General features: G+C 57.8%; 1 protein-coding gene across 6 annotated transcripts in view; it reads left to right on the top strand.

Moving 5' to 3' along the window:
- MTSS2 (MTSS I-BAR domain containing 2) overlaps nt 1-21,524 on the top strand; it is an 80,828-nt gene that overhangs the window by 926 nt on the left and 58,378 nt on the right. For all 6 annotated transcript variants that reach the window (XM_067563480.1, XM_067563482.1, XM_067563481.1 and 3 more), the window contains exon 2: nt 19,464-19,525. In XM_067563480.1, the coding sequence (XP_067419581.1) occupies nt 19,464-19,525 (62 nt within the window). The remainder of the gene's footprint in view (nt 1-19,463; nt 19,526-21,524) is intronic.

Raw genomic sequence — 21,524 nt, 5'->3', positions numbered from 1 at the left:
GGGGCTGGTGCCATGTAGCCACCTAAGACGTGTTTTTTTTTTCAATGGACTCGAGGGGAAATTGGGGGGGAAGAAGGAAGGAAATTCAACATCAGGTTTTATAGCTGGTTTGGTGTGAAAAGAAAGAATGGATGGGCAAATTTCTAGGTTTAGTTGGTCCCGCCTCAGCTGGGGCTGGCCTGGGTGAATTCTCCAGGCCCTTGGCAGCCCCCCATTTCCGTGAGTCTCTAATTTCCCTTCAAAGGAGCTGGTGGTCATGGATTTCTGATCATCTGCTGGGATGTTTGGAGGCGAGCGTCCCCCCCGCCCCCTGCAGCCCTGAGCCCAGACAATGCTGTCACTGCAAGGCAGGAGGGAAAATAAATATATAAAGGCTGGCGGAGACGGAGATGGGGATTTAACTCCTTCGGGGGTGGACGGATTTCCTTGCATGCGGTTTGCAGGCTGCCCGCCTCATGCTCCAGAGGCACCTTGTGCAAGGGATCGCCTTGGGCACAACTGCAGCTTCCCATGTCAGAGAGAAGGAGCACAGGTCATAGGGGGCTGGGAGAACCCCACTGAGACCTGCAGCACCTGGGGCGCAGCGTCCCCGGCTCTTGTGCACCCATGCCAGGTGCTGGGCGCAGGGAGCCCCTGGCCGGGAGCAGCGGCAAATGGGGCCGGTGAAGTGGTGGTTTATTTCCACACTGGCGGGTCGAGGCTCCCTGAGAACACAGGGCTTTAGGGAGCCAAATGTTCATGTCTGCCCATAAAATTCTCAAGTGCCCGGGGCAGGGCCGGGTCTCAACCATTCCCATGCCCAGCCGCTGCCCCCAGGGCAGGCCAGCCTGGCATCCGGCCGTTTTCAAAGTTAGGACAGTGGAAATGGCCAGCCTGGCTGCGAGTCGTCCAGCTAGCTCCTGCCTCAGTGGCTCCAACTCGCTGAACAAGGAAGGGGCACAGCCCCACATTGGTCTTCTCCCTCCCCTGTTCCTGGCTCGCTTGGCCTTGCTGGGAGCTATGGGGTGGATGGGCTGAGCAAACGGCCTGGGATGCCTTCACAGTGTGTTTGTGGGAAAGAGGTTCTGCCGGCCTGGACCTCATGCTCTCTTCCCCCTCGCCCCCAGCCATGGTCTGTGCTCCTCTGTCCCTGCAGCCTGATGAGCAGTACAGCCTGCCTTCTTCTGCCTCCAGCCCCTGCCCTCCGCCCTGAGGGGCTCCTTGCTGTCTAGCAGGGGATGAATGACTGGCAAGGCTGCCTGGCAGGGTCAGGAATTGGCTGCACCCTCTGCCATTACGCTGGGGAAGAGCCCCGGGCTTGGACCCATGAGACCAGGCCCTGCAGGCAACTGTACCAGCCTCACAGGACATCCGCTCAGCCAGCCACCGTCTGCCTCTGCTGGGCTCGTTCCCCCACGCTGCCCGTGGATCCAGGCTGGGCTTTGGGACGTGGGGCTGAGGGGCACCCGGCCAGTCCTGGTGCAGACACAGCAGCTCTGCCCTGCAGACAGGCCCTGGGGCACTCGTCCCTGGGACGTGGCTCCCTGCGGCCCGTGCGGTGGGGATCAGTCTGCTGTGAGCCCGTCCAGCCTCCTGCATGCGATGCCAGCCAGCCCTGCAGGAGCCAACTGGGGGGCTGAACTGAATTCAGGCTGGACTGCAGCCTCACCCGAGCCGTCTACTGGGGGCTGATTGGTTACACCCGGTAACTGATGGCACAGCCCTGAGACGCCCAGCTGGCAGAGGGGATAACTGTCCCGCATGGCCAGGTCTGTAGGTGCCGGTGGATGAGCAGGAAAACTCCCAGGGTGTCTCGGCGGCCAGGTGGAGCTGGCAGGGCTGGCAAGTGGGAGAACCAGCTTCTTCTGTATCTTCGGCTCTGGAGGCACGGAGGGCAAATGAACATGGAGCCGCTGGAGCCATTTACACCAAGTCGCCTTGCAGAGCAGGGCTGGCCAGACAGAGATAGGCCCCGCCGCTGAAGAAGGCCAGTGCTGGGGCCTGTACCGAGGAGCCTGGGCGCTCTGGAGGACCGAGGAACAGCTCCTGCCAAAGGCGACGGAGCCCATGAGTGCAGGGAAGGGAGGTGGGGGCCTGCTCTCCTCTATCCCCAGGGCCCGGGGTATTTCTAGCAAGAACGCCCCAAGGGAAGCCTGTGAGGAATGGCTCGGAGCTGCCCCCGAGATCTCCTCAGGGCTACCACAAGAAACGTGGCGACCAGTTGGAAGGTGCCAAGTTCCCGAGGGTCTTAGAGGAAATGGAGCAGGGGAATGCACGTGATTCCCTTCTCTCCCCCAGTCCGGACTCGGGGGCGAGGGGCGGGGGAGAAAGGCGGCTCTCCTGCTATGGAGATGCAGGGCCGAGTGCCCAGCTGCTGTGCTGAAGCTGGTGCCCTTCCCTTACGTCCTGCTTGCAGTGTGGCAGGATCTGGCCCCTCGAGAGCCATCGTCCTCCATGGGGAAGTGACCTGGCTTCCCAGTGAGTGGTGGGGGCCTGTCTGGGCTAGTGAGGGAGCGGAGACCCAGGCAGGAGAGAGAGACAGGGCTCAGGAAGCACCCAGGCTGGCCCTGGCTGTGCCAGGACTCAGGGCGGGCAGCGGGAGGTCACAGGGCAGCACAGGGGACCAGGGAGAGGAGAGAGGTGGGGGAGGTCTGGGGCAGAGCGGGGAAGGCCTGAGGAAGACGACGGTGGGGAGCACTGCAGCGAGGGAGATCCGCCTCCAGCTCCACGCAGCAGCAGCCTGGATCCTGGCAGCCCAGCCGCCGGGTGCGCAGTGTCTCAGCCAATGAGGCACCTGTGCCTCCTCGGCCCTGTCCCACCCCATGTGTCCAGTCCCCACTTGGTCCAAGTCTGGGAGCAGGATCCACCTCCCGGCAGGGTCTGGCCACCCTTTCTCCTGGGCACCTCGGACGTCTCTCCACGGGGGATGGCGCCAGCCCAAAGAGCAGGGAAGGCCCGAATAGCCCGTGGGGCAGCTGCTGGCTGCCTGCACAGCCCCAAGCGGGGCGAGGATGGGTCCTGGGGGGAGGGCTCAGTGCCGCAGGCTCCCTGGGGCATGCAGGGCCCACAGGGCTCCCTCGGTGCCTGGCCTTGCATCGCAGCATCCCTTCATACAGACACTGTCCCACACGCAACATGCGGTGGCCCCCCGTAACGGCTGCAACCGCCTGCCTCTTGGGGGCCCTGCCCCGCATCCAGCCCTCCAGTGGGCTCCCACTCCTCTCCGAGCGCCAGGCCGCACCAGCTGCGCTCCTGGAGTCCTAGCGCTGGGGACACACAGGGTCTGCGCCCCATGGGAAGGAGGGTTGCTGCAGGGCCGTGCGGGGTCACCTGCTTATTTGCACCTCCCTGGGGCCCGGGCAGTATCACCCTCTCAGTGCCTTGGTTGTGACTGGGCCGGGCCCCAGGGCACCCCACAGGGTCACAGGCTGAAAGGGAGCAAAGGGAAACAGTCTCAAGATCTGGAAACAGCGCCCGACGAGCTTTGCTGTCTAGCAGAGCGTGCAAAAAACTGCGAAGGGCTGTGGTGGCAGGCTCAGTGCCTGAGTCCTTTCTCGCCTGCCGGGGCCAAGCACTGGGTGCTGGGGCCAGCCTGCGTTGGCGTGAAGGGTGCAGACTCCAGGCTCTCGTGAGCGGGCGTTTTCCAGCTCCCATACCTGGGGCTCTGCAAGTCAGCTAGGCTGTGACTAGCTGGTTGCTCTGGTGAGGCGGGCTCCTTATGGGATCAGACGTCCCATGCCAGATCGTCTGTTCCCCTCTCATTACAACTGGCAGGCCCCTAGAACGCAGAGACTGCACCGCAGGTGTTTGCACACGCACGGCTGATTTGGCTGTGCAGTAGCACCAGGCCCATATGCACACGCTCGACAGGCGGGCAGCAAGTACACCGTGGTTCGCTCCCTGGCCTGGCATGTGTGTAGAGCGGCGTCCGTTGACCCTGTAGCACGTGGGTGTGTGGGGCTGTGTTAGCCCGGCCGGCTGGCTAGCCCTGCTGTTGTTTATACCGCGCCTGAGGGAAAAGTCAACTTTCTGGCCACGTGTGCACACCCCATAAACCCCCCCACCCCCTCCAGGCTATATTGAGGTATGGGCACGCAGTCTGCGTGCGAGACGATGGAAAATCGTCTCCTGAAGCTGGAGGGCAGCCCGGCTCCGCAGCCCCCGCCCCTCCCACAGGCTAGTTCCCAGCCATCCTGCCCCTTTGCCCATGGCAGGATCCTCTTTAACCCAGGCACCGCAGCAGCAGGTGGGGGAAGCCGCAAGAGCTGGGGCTGCCTCTGGGCATTGCCACTCTAACCCCGGGAGAGGCGCAGACATTTCATGCCTGGCTGAGAGATGCCCTGCTCCTGTTAGCGCTGGTATTATAATAGCCACAAGCGGCTTCTCCAGAGACCAGGGTCGCGTAGTGCTAGGTGCTGTGTAAATGCTCTGTAAGCTCTCTGGGGTAGGGTCTGTCTCGCATTCACTCGATAGATAGTCAAAGGCTGGCAAGGGAAACTGAGGCACAGAGCAGTGATGTCACATGCCTGGAATAGAACTCAGGCCTTCCCAGGCCCACTCCAATGCCTTAGCCACTAGATCATGCTGATGGTTCATGTCTGATCAGTCCTATGTCAGCTATGGAAAATAGATGCCACTTCCCTGGCTTTTGCAGGCTATTTGTAGGATTGTTTTGTTTTATAACCAGCTGCCCCCTTCAGAACAAAGAGTTTTGCTGCTGTGGTCATGTCAGCAGGGCAGCTCTGAATCCAGAGAGCTGTACACAGAGAGTGAAAATGGCAGGGTGCTTTCTCTTTACAAGATAATCACTGTGATCGGGCGAAATGACCTCCTCATAGACAGGACCTGCCCTGGGGACACTGTTAATTTTATTGCTATCTCAAAATGTCTCCCTGATTACATTTTTTGGAGACGCGTCATTTCAAATGAGAGGTTCTCTCTGCTGTCAGCTGGATGGCAGCCATGTTTGTTGTGGGCATAGGGGGACGGCGAGTGTGCCAGGATTTGCACACTGTGTGGATACAGCAACTGGCAAACCCTGGCAGTCTGATTGGCTACTAACTGCACCACCAGGGCCCTGGGATTTACGTCTTGCACAGACTCTGCAATTGGTGTGCCTTTAATGAGAAGAGTGTGGGGATTTGTCTATTGTACAGTTGCTAACCGCGTTGCAATTAACAGCCATCCAAGATGCAAATCTCAGCGCTCCGATTAGCGTGCCGCACACTGAGTGCCAATAACCGCTGCACGGGCGTTTTCACACTGTCCAGTCGCCACGAACCGGGTCGAGCTGCGACAGCTGGATGAAAGTCGGGGACCGTCCGGCTTCCCCGGGCGCTGCTTGGCAGTGGCCGTTTCTGCTGAGTATGCAGCTGGTTTCTTCTGCGGAGTTGAACGTGAAGGTTCATTAGCCCAGGAGGCAAATAATGGACCCCTGCCAAGCTGAGGTCCGTGACCTGCTTCCGTGGGAATGCGGCGTTCATTAGAGCGTGAGGCTAGCGTCAGCGTTATAATGGGTCCAGCCGGGCTGAAGAGTGACAGCTGGAAGTGTCCCTTTAGGGCCAGGACTTTTCCAGGAGCAAGAATCTTTGTTTCGCATGGTGAAAAGTTCCAGAGGAGTAGCCGTGTTAGTCTGTATACAGCAAAATTAACAAGAGTCCTGTCGCACCTTAAAGACTAACAAATTTCTGCGGGCATAAGCTTTCATGGGCTGCCACCCCTTGAATATCCTGACCAGGCGAGGAAGCCCTGGAGGAGGATGCAAAAGGCAGTATTTGCCTCGGACGGGGCAATCAGGAAGCAGAGATTTGCATGTGTGATCTGATTGGTCACCAGCGGTGATGGACGACTGTCATTGAGCTCCCCGGCTGCTGTTCGGGGTGCAGTGATTCCCGTGTGTGGCTGGATTGGATCCTGAGGCTTGAGGGGAGAGCCCCAGTGGTTGCACGAACGCTTTCAGCTGGGCTAACGTGGAGCCGTTTGTAAGCTCTGCTCTGATTGCTGCGCACTTGCCATGGGGTCCTCAGTCTGTGCTGGGAGCTAAGCACCCCACCAGGCACGTCCCTTCACCTCTGCACAGTCCCTTCTCATCTCCCTTTGTGCTCTCGGTTTGGTGGGGGTGTAAGGGTCCCTCCGCACGGCTCGGGGTTTGTCTTTACGCTCAGCCTCCCGCAGAGTGGCCAGATGCGGGTCAGCAAACCCAGGCCTGCGGGGTGCGTCTCAGCCCCTATCCCACTGATTTGGGTCCCAGCCCTGTCTGGACGTGGCTCAAGCCACAAACCCGAGCCAGGCAGTCTGCGTAGCACAGTGGGGACGTGTTGGCCCGGCTGTGAGAGCCAGGCCCAGGAACCACACACCCAGGTTTGCAATGCAGTACGGACGCTCTAGCGCGGGCTGGGGAACAGTGAGCCTGCAAACCCCACACTGGGTTTCCAATGCTGTGTAGACATACCCCCAGGTCCAGTCCTATGCTAGGCGTGCTGTGTGCCTAGTGCAGAAGGGTCTTGCTGCTCTGGGCCCAAAGCCAGCGAGGGGGAGTGGAGATGGACCCCACCCCCATGGGGGTACGGCATTGGAAACCTCAGGCCGTGGACCCGTGCTTGCAGATTTGGTGTGTTCCAGCCTGCGCGTGAGCATCCGCACTTCATTGCAAACCGGGGAGAGATCCAGAGGCTGTGAGGATGGCCAGCCTGGGACAGAGTCACTTCAGTGTCCGGTCCTTTGCTCTAGTATTTCCGGCCGTGTCCAGGGCTGTGACCCAGACTGCTTTGTGCTTTGGTTTGGCTCCTCTGTGTCTGGATCACCTGCCTTCCAGAGTGCCCTGTTTTCTAGTGGGGACATACCTCCACCCTGGCCCACTCCTTCAGTCCCACTGCTCTGCCCATTACTCCCCCCACAGCCCTCGACACGGTCCCCCCCAGCTACGGCCACGGCTGGCTGTGTGCTTGCCTTCCTGCCTGCAGCCTGGTTTGCATGTTCCCAGCCTCTCCTCCTCCATCTCTTTCCTGGTCACTCTCTTGCGACCCTACTTTCCACCCCAGTCTTCACCTGGCTTGCATTTCCCCCCCATTAAATTGCATTGTGCAGGACTTAGCCAGATTTCTCCAGGTCCCTTTGTCTCCATTCTTCCATCTCTGTGATAACACGTGGCCCTTTTAGAGCCAGCCCAATTTGTCCTCCCTACCCAGAGGTGTGTAGTATTCTTGACAACTGCCGTTCCTGCTTCGCCCAACAGGTCCGTCTCCCGTTCCCTCCTCTCTCTGACCTGGGCCTCCTGCGCTTGGCACTCGATTATTATGAATTGTTTGTGTGACAGTCATTCCTAGAGTCTCCAACCCAAACCAAACCCCTCTGTGCTAGGAGCTGTACAAACGTATAGTGAGAGAGAGCCCCTGCCTCAAAGAGCTTAGGTCTAGATGGTCTATAGGTGTTAATAGACTGTAAGGTCAGAAGGGACCGATATGATCATCTAGTCTGACCTCCGGCAGAACGCAGGCTGCAGAACCTCCCCCCCCCCCCCCCCGCAGTAGACCCCTGACCTGTGACTGAGTTATTGAAGTCCTCAAATTCTGGTTTAAAGACTTGCTGGTGGATTCTCTGCACCTTCAAGTGAGCCATGCCCCATGCTACAGAGGACACGTCCCATCCCATCACTCCCAGTGACTGATCTCCGTGGGAGTTACATACCTACAGAGCATTGAGCGGCTGGGCCTTACTGTCTGAATAGAGGGGAAGCAGAGATGCCGGGGACTTGCTCAAGGTCACAGGCCTAAACCAGGAACAGAGGCATCTCTCCTGACTCCCAGTCCAGTGCCCTGCCTACCAGACTACACCACCTCCATAGATCTCATTCCAGCCACCAATCTGCCAGCGCTTTATGTCAGCCAGCAAATGGCATTATCCCTCTACTGCTGATGGGGAAACTGAGTCGCGGCATATTTTTGCTCACAGCGAGTCAGTGATGCTGCCCCCAGTCCCCGATTCCCTGGGCCCCGCTGGTGGGGAGGCAGCGCGTAAAGCTCAGGAGGGCTGTGAAGAATCCCAAAACCAAGATGCTTCTGTGAATGTCTTTGCCCTCCCCTGGGCTAGCCCTCGCTGTGCCTGGCCGGGTCGGAGATGCCCCAGGAATAGCCTGCCTGGCAGTATCGTGGCACTGCCATCAACAGCTGAATCGTGGGTGGGGAATGGTGAAAACCTGTTCATAGAGATCGAGTTCTTTTAATCCCTTCATGTGCCCAGCTTGTCTGAGCGAGGGCTAAGCAGGGGGCCTGATCACCATCATGTGAGCTGAGGACTTGTCAACCTCTGGGTGGAGACGGGGACATGACGGGATCCCCGTCATTTGGGACATTTAGGTCAAATGGGGGAGAGCACGAGGGATGGCGGAGTCCTGCCCGCCCAAAGCTTTCTACAGCCTCTATTTCTAGGGTGCTCTTAAATTGTCCCGAGCCCCACGGCGCCAGGGCAGGACTGTTCCTTATGCAAGTCTTCTGTTCCCCCAGCCCTCTCTGAAATGCCTCTGGGACGTTGCTGCCCCCACTTCCTTTTGGAGAGCACTGGCGGGGGGGCCTTTGGGGCCAGACACACACAGAGCCAAGAGCACAGCTGTACCGCTTCAATTGTCCTGGCTTAATCTTGTCCCGCTGCCCCTCGCTTTACTGCCTCTTCCCTCCACCTCAGGGAAGCCAGGAATCCCAGGGAGGGGTGAAGGCCCAGTAGCAGCCTTCTGCCTCTGGCAGCTTTACACTTTTTAAAGATGCACCTTTTGTATTTGTGTGTGTGTTGGCACCGCCACCTCCCCTGGGCCCCCCCGCCAGCTCCCCACCTGGGATTCTTCTCCCGCCGGCACCTCTCAGTTCAGCCTTCGACTTGTCCAGCCAGCTACCTCGCTCAGCCCGTTGAGCCGAAAAGGCTGGGCCTTTCTGCTTTCTTCAGTGATCCATTGGTGGCTCCAATCCTGAGGCTGGCTATGGGGTCAAACTGTGCTGCCCCTCTCCCCACTCCAGGCAAGTCATAGCCGCCTCCGGGCTGCTCTATCTTCCGCTGGCCTCTGGGGCTAGTGAGCTGCACCAGAGTTGCTGTGCATGCCAGCCCGCCTGCAAACACGTCTCCTTCACGGGATGGGGTTTGCCCAGGAGGTACTGGCATAGGGTCAGCTATGCCAGCTATTAGTCTCCACACACCAGGGAATCCTCCTGTGCGTCTGTAGGACAGCGTTAGGGTCACTCCATCCCACCCCGCAAGTGTAGTGGGGCCAGAGTGGTTTGAGCTCCCTCTCGGGGAGATTGAATTATGACACTTCTTAGCAGAGGAAGCAGCTTTTGGACAAGCAGGACGGAGTAGAAAACAAAGCAGAGCGAATTGTTGGTGGCAAATCTTGAGGCCGCTGCCCTTAGTAACAAGAAGATCCCAACTCCCCTCTATGTGCAACATCTCATGTTCATGGCTTGTAGCCTTCAGGAGCAGCGTCTGGTTTGCCGGCTCTCTGGGGTGCGCTCCATGTCTCCATCATTTGGTCTCCTTTTCTGCAGCCCCGGCAAGGTGAGCAGAGGACGCGGAAGGGGCGGCTTTGCTGCACGTTCCCTCGCTTGGGTGGGATTTGCACCCTGGTCGAAGCAGTTAGGAATCCGCCCCCGAATCCCAGAAAATTGGCTGGGACTGGGGGGAGCCTGAAACTCTAGATCAGAGACCGCAGCAGTCCCCCTGATCTGGCCTCGTATGCGTTGTCGGCTCCTCGGGGGCCTGGGGAGCTGAGTTTGCTGACTCTCAGCCCAGATTGCAGAGATGTCCGCAGGGCAGGGAACTGAGGGGGCCCTGGCGGCTGAATCACCCTCCGGACCTGAGTCGGGGATGCTGTCTTAGTTAACCCTTGCCAGGCTGTTCCGCTGCCTGGCTCCAGGGCCGCACTCAGCCTTGTGGGGATTTTCTGAAGCTGGCTGAGTGGCGTCAGTGCTTGCCGAAGGAGCCAGCTCGCAGCCTGGGAGCCAAAGGCTGATGTGTCTCCAGGTGTAGTGCCGGCTGGGCTGCGGCTTGCATGGCACTTGTGCACCTCGCAGCCCGTCGCCCTCCCCGCAGCTCGCCCGGATCCTTGTCACCGCGCTGGGAAGCAGGCAGGGTCTGTGACGGCTTCTCCCACTGCCAGGGGGCTGGCGTGTCTCAGCTCTGGACTGACCATGCCAGAGCTCAGCTGGCTGGCAGGGACAGGCGAGGGAGTTGCCCCAGCTTCCCAGCCAGCTTCCCTCCCCCACAGACCCCAGCTCTGCAGAGAGGCCACCAGCATCCCCCAAACAGCATCCACCCATTTACCTCGCTGCCCCAGCTCTCACCCACCACAGGGAGCAACCGGCACCCCCCAGACAGCCCCTATCCACCAAGGCTCCCAGCAGCTCCCCACCTAGCCACCACACACGCCTCAAACAGCCCCGTGCACCCAGGGGGTCCCAGCAGCCCCCCAACAGTCCCTAGACATACACGGCCTCCCAACCACTCAGCACCTTCAGACACCCTGTCCCCAACAAAACCTAGCCCCCGCTGCGTGGGGCAGGGGGCCTTGCCCGCAAAGAGAAGCCTGTGCTTAAATGCCAGTTGTCTGCAGATCTGCCAGCTAGCTCATTACCAAGTGAGCATGGCTGTGGAGCTACACCAAATGTCACAGCTCTGCCAGGCATGGGCGGAGGGGAGGGGCGTTTTCCCCAACAGCGCCTCACCCTGGCACAGAGGGAGCCCCCCTGTGAAAACAGCCATCTGCAGAGCCCACGCAGGACCTGCAAAGCAAGGGTGCCGCTGGTCTAGCTGGAAACCAGACCAGCCTCCGGCCCGCGGGTCACCGAACAGCCGTCGGCTGGCCGCCGCTCTCAGTCCCTCCCATCTGAGCCAGATTTGAATTGGCTCTAGCTTCCCTGAGCCAGGCGGTTTCCGGCAGCCGTGGCACAGCGTTTCCAGAGGAGGCTGCTCGCAGGTCCGCACGAATGGCTGCCCTTTTGGCTGAAATCCAAGCTGGCGCAATCTGATCTGCCGCTGTCCACACGTGCCCCTCATCACGGTATCTGGGCACCAAAGGAGAGCCATTTCCTGCACACTGCCGCGCCTGGCTGGCTTGCTGGCGGTGCTGTGTCACGGCCAGCACTGCCAGGTCTCTCACAGGCCATGTGGATGAGCAAAAATACTCCCCAGGCCAGCTGGGAAAACGCTGGGATAAAACGTGCCCCATGCTGATCCTTGGCCGGGGCCGGAGATGGGTGTGTCCATGATATCACGTGTTGATTGATTTCACAAGCCTGGCATGGCTCGCCGCGGAGAAATGAGTGACCGAAGCTCAGCCTTCCTGGGACAGAGCCCCCCAACCACATGTTGAAGGCCAGCCGGACCTGTGGCTGAGAGCGCCATGGCCCTGGGCAGACAGACAGCCACTCAGGTGTCCCAAATGATGGCCCCTCCAGTGAGAGGAGAGCAGAGGGCTGGTTTTCTGCCTGCGGCCAGGATGAGCCCAAGATCGTACATGCGGGTGAGTGGGCTGGGTAATCTGGCCCCGCCAGAGATGTATGAAGAGCAGCAACTTGCTTCCCAGATGAGCGAAGGATGATGCAAAATGGCTGTTGCGTGAGCCGCCTGGATGCCCTGGCGGGCCGGGAGGCTCTCAGACGGCCACGTGGCTGGCGCCGGCTCTCCTGGATGTCCAGCACGGCAATGTTTTCTGGCCAGCAGTCAGCTCGCCGGTCTGCCTGATGGCTGAGCCGAGGTAGGGCTGGCCCGGCAAGTTCAATGGAGAAGAGTCTCAGTGAAGGCCCCAGGGTCGCTCTGCATTTACAGCGAGTGCGCGGAGAAGGTGCTGGGTTGCATTACATCGCAGGGGAGGGCTGGCGAGCCCCCGAGGGCACTCGGTGCCTCGCACGTCCTAGTGTGACTCTGTCCTTTCCTGGCCTGGGGGAGCTGTTGTCACTGAGACAAAACTGGGCTTAACCAGTGACTGCCATGGGTTTGTGCATCGTCCCACACAGGCAACGTGCGTTGTTTACCAGCGTGCTGCACTTCCCCATTGCTGCATCAGTGTTTCCATGGACTTCGAAGCTATTTCCTCCCCTCGCAGCAGGCTGCTTGGTAGGGGACAAGTCCCCCCCAGTGGAGAGGCCCCCGACCCCTTGCCCAGGCTGTGAATTCTGAGTGGGGCCCCTCCGTTTGGGTCCCAGAATGCATGGGTGAGCCAGCTCCAACCCCCGCCCAGCCCCAGGGTGGGGGGGGAAGGGATTAGTCGCAGAGTACAGCTCAGCTCTGTGCTTCCTGTTTTCACACTTCAGGGGATTAGCGGAGATGGGAAAAGCCAAAGCGAGCGGGCCTGTGTTGGGGGCCCGATCCTGCGAGCTCCTGCGCATGCTCAGCTCCTGGGAGGGTGCCCGGCGGGCAGGGTCCATTGGCCGTCAGGGCAGGCTCCTTATTCCTAGCTGTCACTTACAGGCCTGTTTCCTAGCAGTTGGGGGCCAATCCTGGAGTGAAATGCCCCCCGCCTCTCATCCGGTGCAATCCTGTCACCCGCTGGCCTTTCCCGGGGGCCGTGGCAGCTGCTGTGACTGCATGACTCCCCCCCAGGAAAAGACTTTCCCGCGCTCCAGAGCGCTGACCGCAGATGCGAGACCCGCCAGGAGCTGTAGATGAAAGAGTCACTGTTTGCCCCTTGGCAGCGAGGAAAGGGCTGTGCAGAGAGAGATGCGTCTGTGCCCTGCACAAGTGCCTCATTCAGGGCCAGGCGGCTCAGTGCGCCCCACGGGCCCAGCGCAGGCCGGGCTGAATGAGCCTTTGGAAAACCATGGCCGCTTGAAGCTGGGAAGGAGCAAGAGATCAACTCCCTTTCCAGTGTATCCGGTCAGGGGGGACTGGTAATGCGCCTGGAAAGGGCACGTGGACGTGGGGCAAGCCTGCGGCCCTGCCCTGCCCTGCCCCCGTACGCTGCAAGGGGGGTTACGAGCTAGCCAGAGAGGATTTCCCCCTCCCCATTTGGTTTTTTTAAACAAGTCCTTTGGCACCCAATGGCGGGAGCTGCAGGACGAGTGGCAGCATCGATCCTCTTTGCACTGAGACGCAGGACACCTGGGTTCTTTCTGCAACTGTCCCACTGTGCAACCTTGAGCCAATCATGTCCCCTCTCCGTGCCTCGATTTCCCCATTTGTAAAACAGGAATGGGACTCTGGGAAATGCTTGGAGTTCAATAGACAAAAGAGATCTAGAAGTGCTATAATTAACAGCTCTTGTGAGACACGGCCTAGCTTCCCAACCCCTTAGAACAGATAGAATTACTTTCACACGTCTTAGCGCTTGGGTTTTTTGACCGTACTGTTAGATATTTTTCTCCCCCCCCAAAACCAGTGTTTCGGCACAGCCTGTTTCCTGGCTGACATAAGCTCTCTTTTTCCAAATATTGCACAGTCGACAACCAGTCATCAGAGCCAACCTCTGGTGCCTTTGCTTTCTGGCATGCAGCAGACCTGCCCGGGATTCTGTTTTCCAAGGAGATCTATTTGGGTTTAGACCATTGCTGAAGAGTATGCTCATTTGTTTTTCCCCCAGCACCACTGCCCTTGCCAGCTTTGTGGCTGTCACTAGGAGAGAGAGAATTGTTTGTTTTGTGTTTTTACCTTAATTAGATTGATTTAAAAACAAAATATGCAGAGAATTGGTGGAATATTCCATGAGATGCATAAAGAGCCACTGACTCTCCATGGAAAGGCTTGGAAAACATTTTCCATTGGCGGCGCTGCGGGCAAGAGAGAGGTTCTCTATGTTCTTTCTTATTCTCTGTCCATGGACTTTTTTTTTTTTTTTTTTTTTTTTTTTTTAATAATTAGATTGGGTTTGTATTCAAGAAAATAACCCTGCTGAAATCTCATCCACTGCTCTGGAAGTACACAGATATTGCAGACACCCCAGTGGGCTAGCTCGAGGAAGACAAGCTGGATTTTAGCTTCGTGGAAGGGCCGTGGGAGTGTAATGCACTGGTGTTGTGCTTGCTGTATGAGATTGTCGCCCCCTAGTGTTTTGGCCCCCAAACAAGATAAAGGCTGTTCTACTGCTGCCACCTGCGGGATTTCGTCTTTAGCTCATGTGGGGAAGTTGAGGAGTAAGGGCCCAGTCCCTCAATGGTATTGAGGCACCTAACTCCCATTGAAATCCAAGGGAGTTAGGCACCTAGTGCTATGTCTGTGCTGCATGCTAAGCTTGGGCTCTGACTCACGTTTGAGCCCAAGCCTCCTTTCCGTCCACACACAAATCAGTCTGACTTGGGTCAGCAATTATTCAGGACCCAGGTCCTGGGACCCTGTGAGAGGGTCCAAGTTCTGCTGTGAACTGGGTCCCGCTTTCCAAGCCCCATCACTTTTGCAGTGTGGACACAGCTCAGGCGGCAACCCTGAGCCAGAAGGTCTGCACTGTGCTGCATGGATGTGTGAGCGCGGCAGTGAGTTCCCGGTCCTGCAGCCGTAAACCCAGGTTTCCAATGCAGTCCTAAATGGCAGTGCCTATCAGGATTGAGGCCTAAGGTTCCCGTGTGAGCTCTTCCCGAGACTGGACACTCTTCAGGGCAAGGACGGTGTCTTTGTGCTGCGTCTCTGTACAGCACCGGGGAACTACAGTAACACTGTACTGCAGATAACAATGGTGATACTAATGAGATGTGTCCATTACTGCCAACTCTTGCCTGATGGGCAACGTGCTCTTATGTCCCCATTCAGGGGTTCATGAGAACCCCAGGTTTTGGTTTTTTGGCCCTCATGGCTGCAGGGGAAAGCTGGGAAATGCGCCCCTCGGGTGACCTCAGCTCCACATGGGAAGGGAAGCAAAAATAACCGACGTTTATAAGTGTTTAAAATCAATTTAAAACAAAAAGCCTTTGTTTTTGAGCCGATCTCATGATCTTTTGGGGGCCTGGATCCTGATATTTGAACGCCTGGGGTTGGCAAACCTGTGAGTCTGTGAGTGAGAGAGAGAGAGAGAGAGATTCATTTAATAATTGTTGTTGCCGGAATGGGTTTATGACAAAGCAGATGTGGCTGATAGTATTGCGGTCTTACTGTGGATGTGCAGCCAACCAGCCATCCCAGGCTTAGCGGTGCGAGGGTAGATATCAGACTGATGGCAGCACTTTGGGGCTGGGACAGTCTGTTTCCACAATGGGACCCCAACCGTGCTGAGGCCTCGAGGCCCTACCGCAGTGGAATTACAGTAGCCAATTGGTGCCGTGCCCTTCATGTTAGGTGATCTGGAGGATTTCGCTTAGAAGGGACATTGCAGTCCCGGCAGCGGCGAGTTGCTCGTTCTGATCAGGGGCCGTGAGTTCTATCCCTGGGCTGGGCGAACGCGTCCCTGCATTGGATTCCCCTTGTCAGCTACGCTGTTCCATTTTAATTCTTGGCGAGATGCTTCAGTGGTCGAGAGCCAGTCCACCTGTATTAGCAATGGGCCTGAACCAAAACCTGGGTCCAACCCCCCCAAGCTTTGGGACAGTCCAGCTCTGCATCCAAACCTTTGTGCTGGGCTCCAGTCATTGCCCTGTTGAATGTAATTCTTGGTGTTAATTAGATTTAATTAATGACCTTTGCGGCTTTTTACATGGGGCTAGTCTACGCTTCAAATTGATAGTGGCATGGCTGCATTGGTACCGTGGTGTCGCTGTAAGAGCCCTTGTGTGGCCACGCTTTGTAGGTGGAAGAGAGCTCTCCTGCCAACATCATAAACGCACGGCGGTAGTGTGTTTCCTGCCGACATAGCGCTGTCCACACTCGCTCTTATGCCAGAAAAATTTGTCGTTCAGGGGTGTTTTTTTCATACCCCTGAGCAACAGAAGTTTTGCCAGCATCAGTCAGGAGCCTCAAGTCTCCAGACCTGAGTGATCATTGAAGCAAAGACATGTGATCATATCATTGTCTTTGCTCAAGTGTCTTCCTTATGGCACAAATGTGTCCTCATCAGGGAAGCTGCCGTCTTCCCAGCAGGATTCTGGAGTGCAGCTAGGCACAGGGTGGTCGGAGCTGCTCAGGGAATTTATCGTGCCTGGCTGCGCTGCCCATAGTGACACAAGGGATAACACTGCAGCGAGTTGTATTAAAAATGCACAAGTGTTAAATCAATGGAAACTGCTGCTCAGCTCGCCACAAATCTATTCGGTGAATCACGGAAAGGCCTCTCGGTTGCTCAGGAAGTCTGAGGCTCTGGCTTTGGTGGGCTATGCTGCGCGGTGTGTGTTTTGAGCGAGGTGGGCTGTCTGCACTTCCTACCAAGGAGTGTCAGGGAACGGCTGGCTGAGACACCAGCCCCTTTTGCGGTTGTGCAGGCAGGGACAGATGTTTCTTGGTTTCTGTAGATGAATAATTGCGGGGGGAGGGCAGGGGAGGATATTTAGAGACAGCTCCACAGGCCTGGAGGCTGAAGTCCCCTGTTTATCCCCAAATCAGGTACAACGGCAGTGACATGATAGTTCTGTCTCCACATAGTCCACTCAGACCTCGGGCTCCCCGGTGAAACCGGCAACCAAGGGCTCCCACTTTGTGCCCATTGTGGCGGTGCTGTTTGTAGCATGTACCTTTGCACAGCTGGGGTTGCGGCACCACGAGCAGAGTTGCTTGAGCCACGACGGTCCTGAGTTCGAATCCCGGCTCTGACAGTGACCACCTGCATGTCAGGGGATGGTCGCTTAACCCCTCTCTCTGCCTCAGTTTGCTCATCTGTAAAATGGGGCTAATGGCTGCCCCCCCGGGGGAGCCGTGGGCCATAAAGTACGTGTGACGATGACAAGTGCTAAGGAGCTTTCCCTGGTGTGTGTGCAGGCCTCTCTCTAAGGGGTGGCCAGGCGCCTACTGCTCCTCTTGGCTCTGCCCGTTTACACAGGGCGCCGCTCCCTGCAGACCCAGAAGCCCTCCTGTCCCATGCTGGTCCACAGGCATGTGCCATGCACAGCTTGTTGCTGTCAATGGCTCAGGCTGGACTTGCTGAGCTGAAGTCAAGGAAATGAGCCTCCTGCCATCCCAGTCTTCCTGGGGCTTTTCTTTCTGTGTCCGTCTGTCCGTCCGTGGCTGTAACCTGTACCCATGTCTTGTGCTTGGGGCCAGGGACTAAAACCCCGGGTCTGTTCCCAGGAGCTTTCCCTGCCAGTGTGGTGCTAGGTCTACTCCTTGCTTACATTCTCCAGCCTCTTTCTGTTCATGGAGGGTAGCTCTGCTCGTGGGGCATCAGGCTGTGGACCCGCCAGCCTCTCATTCCTGCCTGCAGGAGCTGGAGATTGGCTGGGGCTGGGCAGGCTAGAAGGCTAGTGTTACAGTGCTGGAGAAGGGACTTGACTGGTACGTCTCTTCGGACACTCTAGGCCCGGAGCGAGCCATCCGACTGGAATGACCCCTGGGCTTCACTGACATGGGGCAGATCGAACTCGGTGACCTAGAGACAAAGGCTCCATTGCCCACGGCAGCACCTGAGCCATTCGCTCGCCCAGCCCTGCCTCTCCTGGCACTGTCTGATGCGACCTGGCTCGCAGAGGAGCTGAGCGTTGGATTCAACGGGAGCTGGGCGAGGCAGTGAAGTCCTGTGGATAGGGGCCCTTGGAAATTTTTCAACAGAAACGCCTTTGCATTGAAAATGCCTCTGGGTAGAAAGCGAAACATTTTGAGGGAAAGGGTCGGTTTGCACTCCCTGCTCGGGAAACTTTTTGAAAAACCGTTTTGCAATTGTCCAAACGTTTCATGTGGACAATTTCCAAAGGGTTCTCCTGGTCGCAGTGACTTTTAATTTCAAAATGTAGGTGACTGGGAGTAAAAAATGGCTTTTTAAAAAAAAATGGTCAGAACGGAGGCAAAACGTTGCGATTGACCCGAACGAACTGTGTTTATTTTTGCCGGAGGGTTTTCAGTTTGCAAAACTTTAGATTTCCTCCTTTTCCTCCTGATTCATGCTAGGAAAAATTTTCCAACCCTCAAAAATTTGAGTGGGATGAGGAAATGTTTTCCCACCTCGCTCTACCTATGGCTAGCGCATTGTAACCTCAGACCGCAGCATTAATCAGCCAGCGGCAATTTTGTTCTGCACAAAGCGTGTGTGCTTGGGTGAGTTGTTTGACAACAGGCGTGTCTTGGCTCTGTATGCTCTACGACCCACCCCACACTGGCTCCGGCAGGTCAGCTGCAGCCCGAGGAGGGGGCTGCTTGGTCTAATGATGATGTGTGAGGAGATCTTTGCTGGTATTCTCCCCTGTAAATCAATGCTTCTGCTGTCTGCTTCCCCCCTGCGAACCGGCTGCTCGGCGGGATTATGGCTGCTTTGCTGGTGGGGGGGAGAGGATGGTTGAATGTCTGCAGTGAGTGTGACACAGCAAAGCTGAGATGGAGGGATGGAAAAGCATCGATCCCAATTTCAGGCCCTGTTCCTCCTGCATCCATCTCTGCTGTTGGCGCCTGTGAGGCAGACCCACCTACTGCCTAGCCCTCCAGCTCTGCTGCGTGGTCTGTGTGGATCCCTGGCCTGGGGGGCGCATTCTAGCTGTGCTGCGCCCCCAGGAGTCGGGGCTTTTTGTGAAATCCGATTCTGGAGTAAATGTCATCCCTGGTGTAACTTCCAGGACTGAAGTGGGATGGCTCTGGGGTGAGACGGGGGGCACCAGTGATATGGGGGTTACACGGAGCAGATGATGAATGGAGGGGAGAAGGGAAACAGCCCCCAAACTGGTCGGCTCTGCCACAAACCTAGCTTCCTGGCTGGCTGAGAGAGAATGCCCTCGGCTGGCCTGCCCCCAGCCCCCTCCCACACACACCCCCTAGCCGCCCAGGAGGGCCCTGCACTAGGGTTTTCTTTGAGCATGGCACAGAGGACGTCCGCTGGGGGGTCTCGCTCCTGGCTGCCGGTCCCTTCCCAGCAGGGTAGCCATGGCGTGTCGGGGAGGGCAGCATTCGGCCCTGTCCGCACGGAGGTACACGTGCATCGTGTGGCGGCAGGCAGGCTGCAGGTTTAGAGGAGGTCCTAGAGGAGGAGTTGGCAGAGTCCCTCTTCACTCAATGCCCTGCATTCTGGGATCGGTCCTTCTCCAATAACAAAATAATATCGTCGCTACCAAAAACAGTTTCATGTCGCCCTGTAGCCTGTGATGATCCCCACCCCTGTCTCCCAAACCTTCCTTCCCCCATTCCCTGTCCTCCACCCTCCTTCCCCCCCAGGGCAGGTGCCCCAGCACGTTCTGCGGCATCGAAGCAATGCTTTGGGGTGAGCTAATTCCCCCGCAGCACCACCCTTGCCTTTGCCCAGTGAGTCAGGGATTTTACTCCACCCCCTAGACAGTGTGGCCTAATGGTTAGGGCAGACACTGAGCTGGAACTGCAAGCTTGTGGGTTCAGCAACCCCATGGCCAGGGATCTGTGAGGATTTAGAGGCAGAAGGCAGGGGGGAGAGTCTACGCACGCACCGGGTGATCTGACAGCTCTCCTCCGTTGGCTCATCTTTCTGCTTCCTCTTGTTTCAGAGCTCCTACCCGATCTGGGAAGATTTCAACTCCAAGGCAACTAAGCTGCACTCCCAGCTAAGGTGAGTTGTCCCGGGTCTTGCACGCCACTCCCTGGGAGGTCTGAATGCTGCCGGCAAGGTTTGCTGTCTGACAGAGCTCACCGAAGCAGGCAGGGCAGGGCAGCTTTATTAAGTCGTTTGCTCTCCAGCCAGGCCAGTGCCAGCCACTAAGGCATGCAGGTGACGACCGTCCAAACAGAGCTGGCAAAGCCTTCCCAGGCATTGTTGAGTTCCAGCCCCACCCCGGGTGGCCGCATGGCGCAGCCCAGCACACCGGGCAGAAGCGGCTTGAGGGTCCAGGCAGGAGCCGGATGCTTGCCATTCCAAACCCCCATACTGGGCATGGGACCCAAGACCAAATGAGTGACCCGAGCACTTTCCAAGCCAGCGCTTAGAGAGGTGGGCAGGTACCAGTAGCCTCATGGGACAGATGGGGAAACTGAGATGCGGAGAAGAGATGTGAGCTGGCCAAGGGCACAGAGCGAGTTGGTGGCAGAGGCAGGCTTAGAAATCAGGGCTATCCCCATGTGCTGTACTGTGGCCATAAAGCCCCCTCGCTGGCTGCAGCCCAGCACCGTGGGGTGTTCCTAGAGGCAGCTGGATGCAGGGCTCGATGCACGCCCGGGTGCAGAGAGTGGACTAGGAGGGTCCAGAGCTTCTGGGTTACGGAGCTGCCCTTGGGCAGCCAGCCGGGCTCCTGTGACTCCCAGCGGCTCTGGGCCATCTGTCACATCAGGGACCAGGCCTTTGGCCCGCCCAGAGCTTCAGGCCACATGGGTGGCTTAAAGCGCCAAATCCCCACTGTCCCCGGCTGTGCCTTCCTGCGCTGCCCTCCCCATAGCGCCACACGGAGCTCCTGGCCAGCTCTCCCTACAGGCGTCTAACCGCGACTGTTCCTCAGAACTGCCCAGTCCTTTGGGTGCTCTCAACGCCTGCTCGGTTTCCAGATGCCCTGATCTCTCCTCCCTGGGGCCCACAGCCCCTCCCTGGGGGGCGCTTTCTTCCATCCAAAGGGCCCATATAGCTCACTGCCCCCTCATTCCCAGTCACTCGCCGCCTCATGAATAGCCCCAGGGGTTCGCTTGTTGCTCTCTCTGGGAGGTCCAGTTAAAGGTGCATTTGTGTTCATTGCGATGCCTCGGCTGTCTGGGCCTTGCCCTCCCTCCTGCTCTGCCAGTGCCGCTCTGGGCACCCAGGGACTCTGCCCCGTCCTCTGCTCTCTGTGGCGCCTCTTGTGCTAGCTGCGCTGCTTCGCTTCCAGAGCATGGCTCCCTCATAGGGGTTTTCGGGTGGCTAATGGGAGGCTGGGGGGGGCGGCAGGGGGCTGAGTCTCTAGACATCCCTGGCATGGAGCGTGTGGACATGAGGCTGTCAGTCCCCAGGGAGGTTGGGAAGCAGCGCAGGCAGACAGGGGCCTTTTCCTCTGTGAGTTCTGCTCCTCTCGGGACACGGTGCAGCTGCCGGGATGCCTGTGTGTGGGGCACAGGTGCACGTGTGCTCAGGGAAGCTGGCTGTTTTGCGTTTCACACTGAGGTGCAGGCTTTATTGTGAGCCCTTGGATCTGCCTGTCTTGCTGCTTCAGGACATGTCTCTGCAGCGCCTCCACCTGGCTGTCCTGAGGGGCCGGCCCAGTCACGCAGCGCACCCCACTTTGCAGACATGGGAGGCAGGGCGGCTTTCTGAAGCCCTTGGGCAAATCCCTAAACCCAGATCCTCCAAGGTTTCCTTGAATCCAGGGGAGTTGGGTGCCTAAATACCATTGAGGATCTGGGCCTGTGGGGTCTGATTTTCAGAAGTGCTGATCTCCCCCCAGGCTGGCTGAAGTCAGTAGTAGTTGAGTGTTCAGCCCATCTGAAATCCACAGGCCGCTCAGTGCCTCTGTTTCCCTGTCTATGACTTGGGGTTAATAACGCTGCTTACCCATCTTCAGGACGCACTTTGAGATCTGCCGATGGAAAGGGCAACGGCAGGCCTTATTTTATTACATTCAGGCCCTGTCACTTTCTTTTCTACTCGCCTC

Source organism: Emydura macquarii, unplaced genomic scaffold (assembly GCF_026122565.2).
Source record: "Emydura macquarii macquarii isolate MOO-44397 ecotype Brisbane River unplaced genomic scaffold, CSIRO-AGI_Emac_v2 contig_2503, whole genome shotgun sequence".
Taxonomy (NCBI): Eukaryota; Metazoa; Chordata; order Testudines; family Chelidae; genus Emydura; species Emydura macquarii.
The sequence above is the reverse complement of the archived record's forward strand: the minus strand, read 5'-3'. Positions and strand labels throughout refer to the sequence as shown.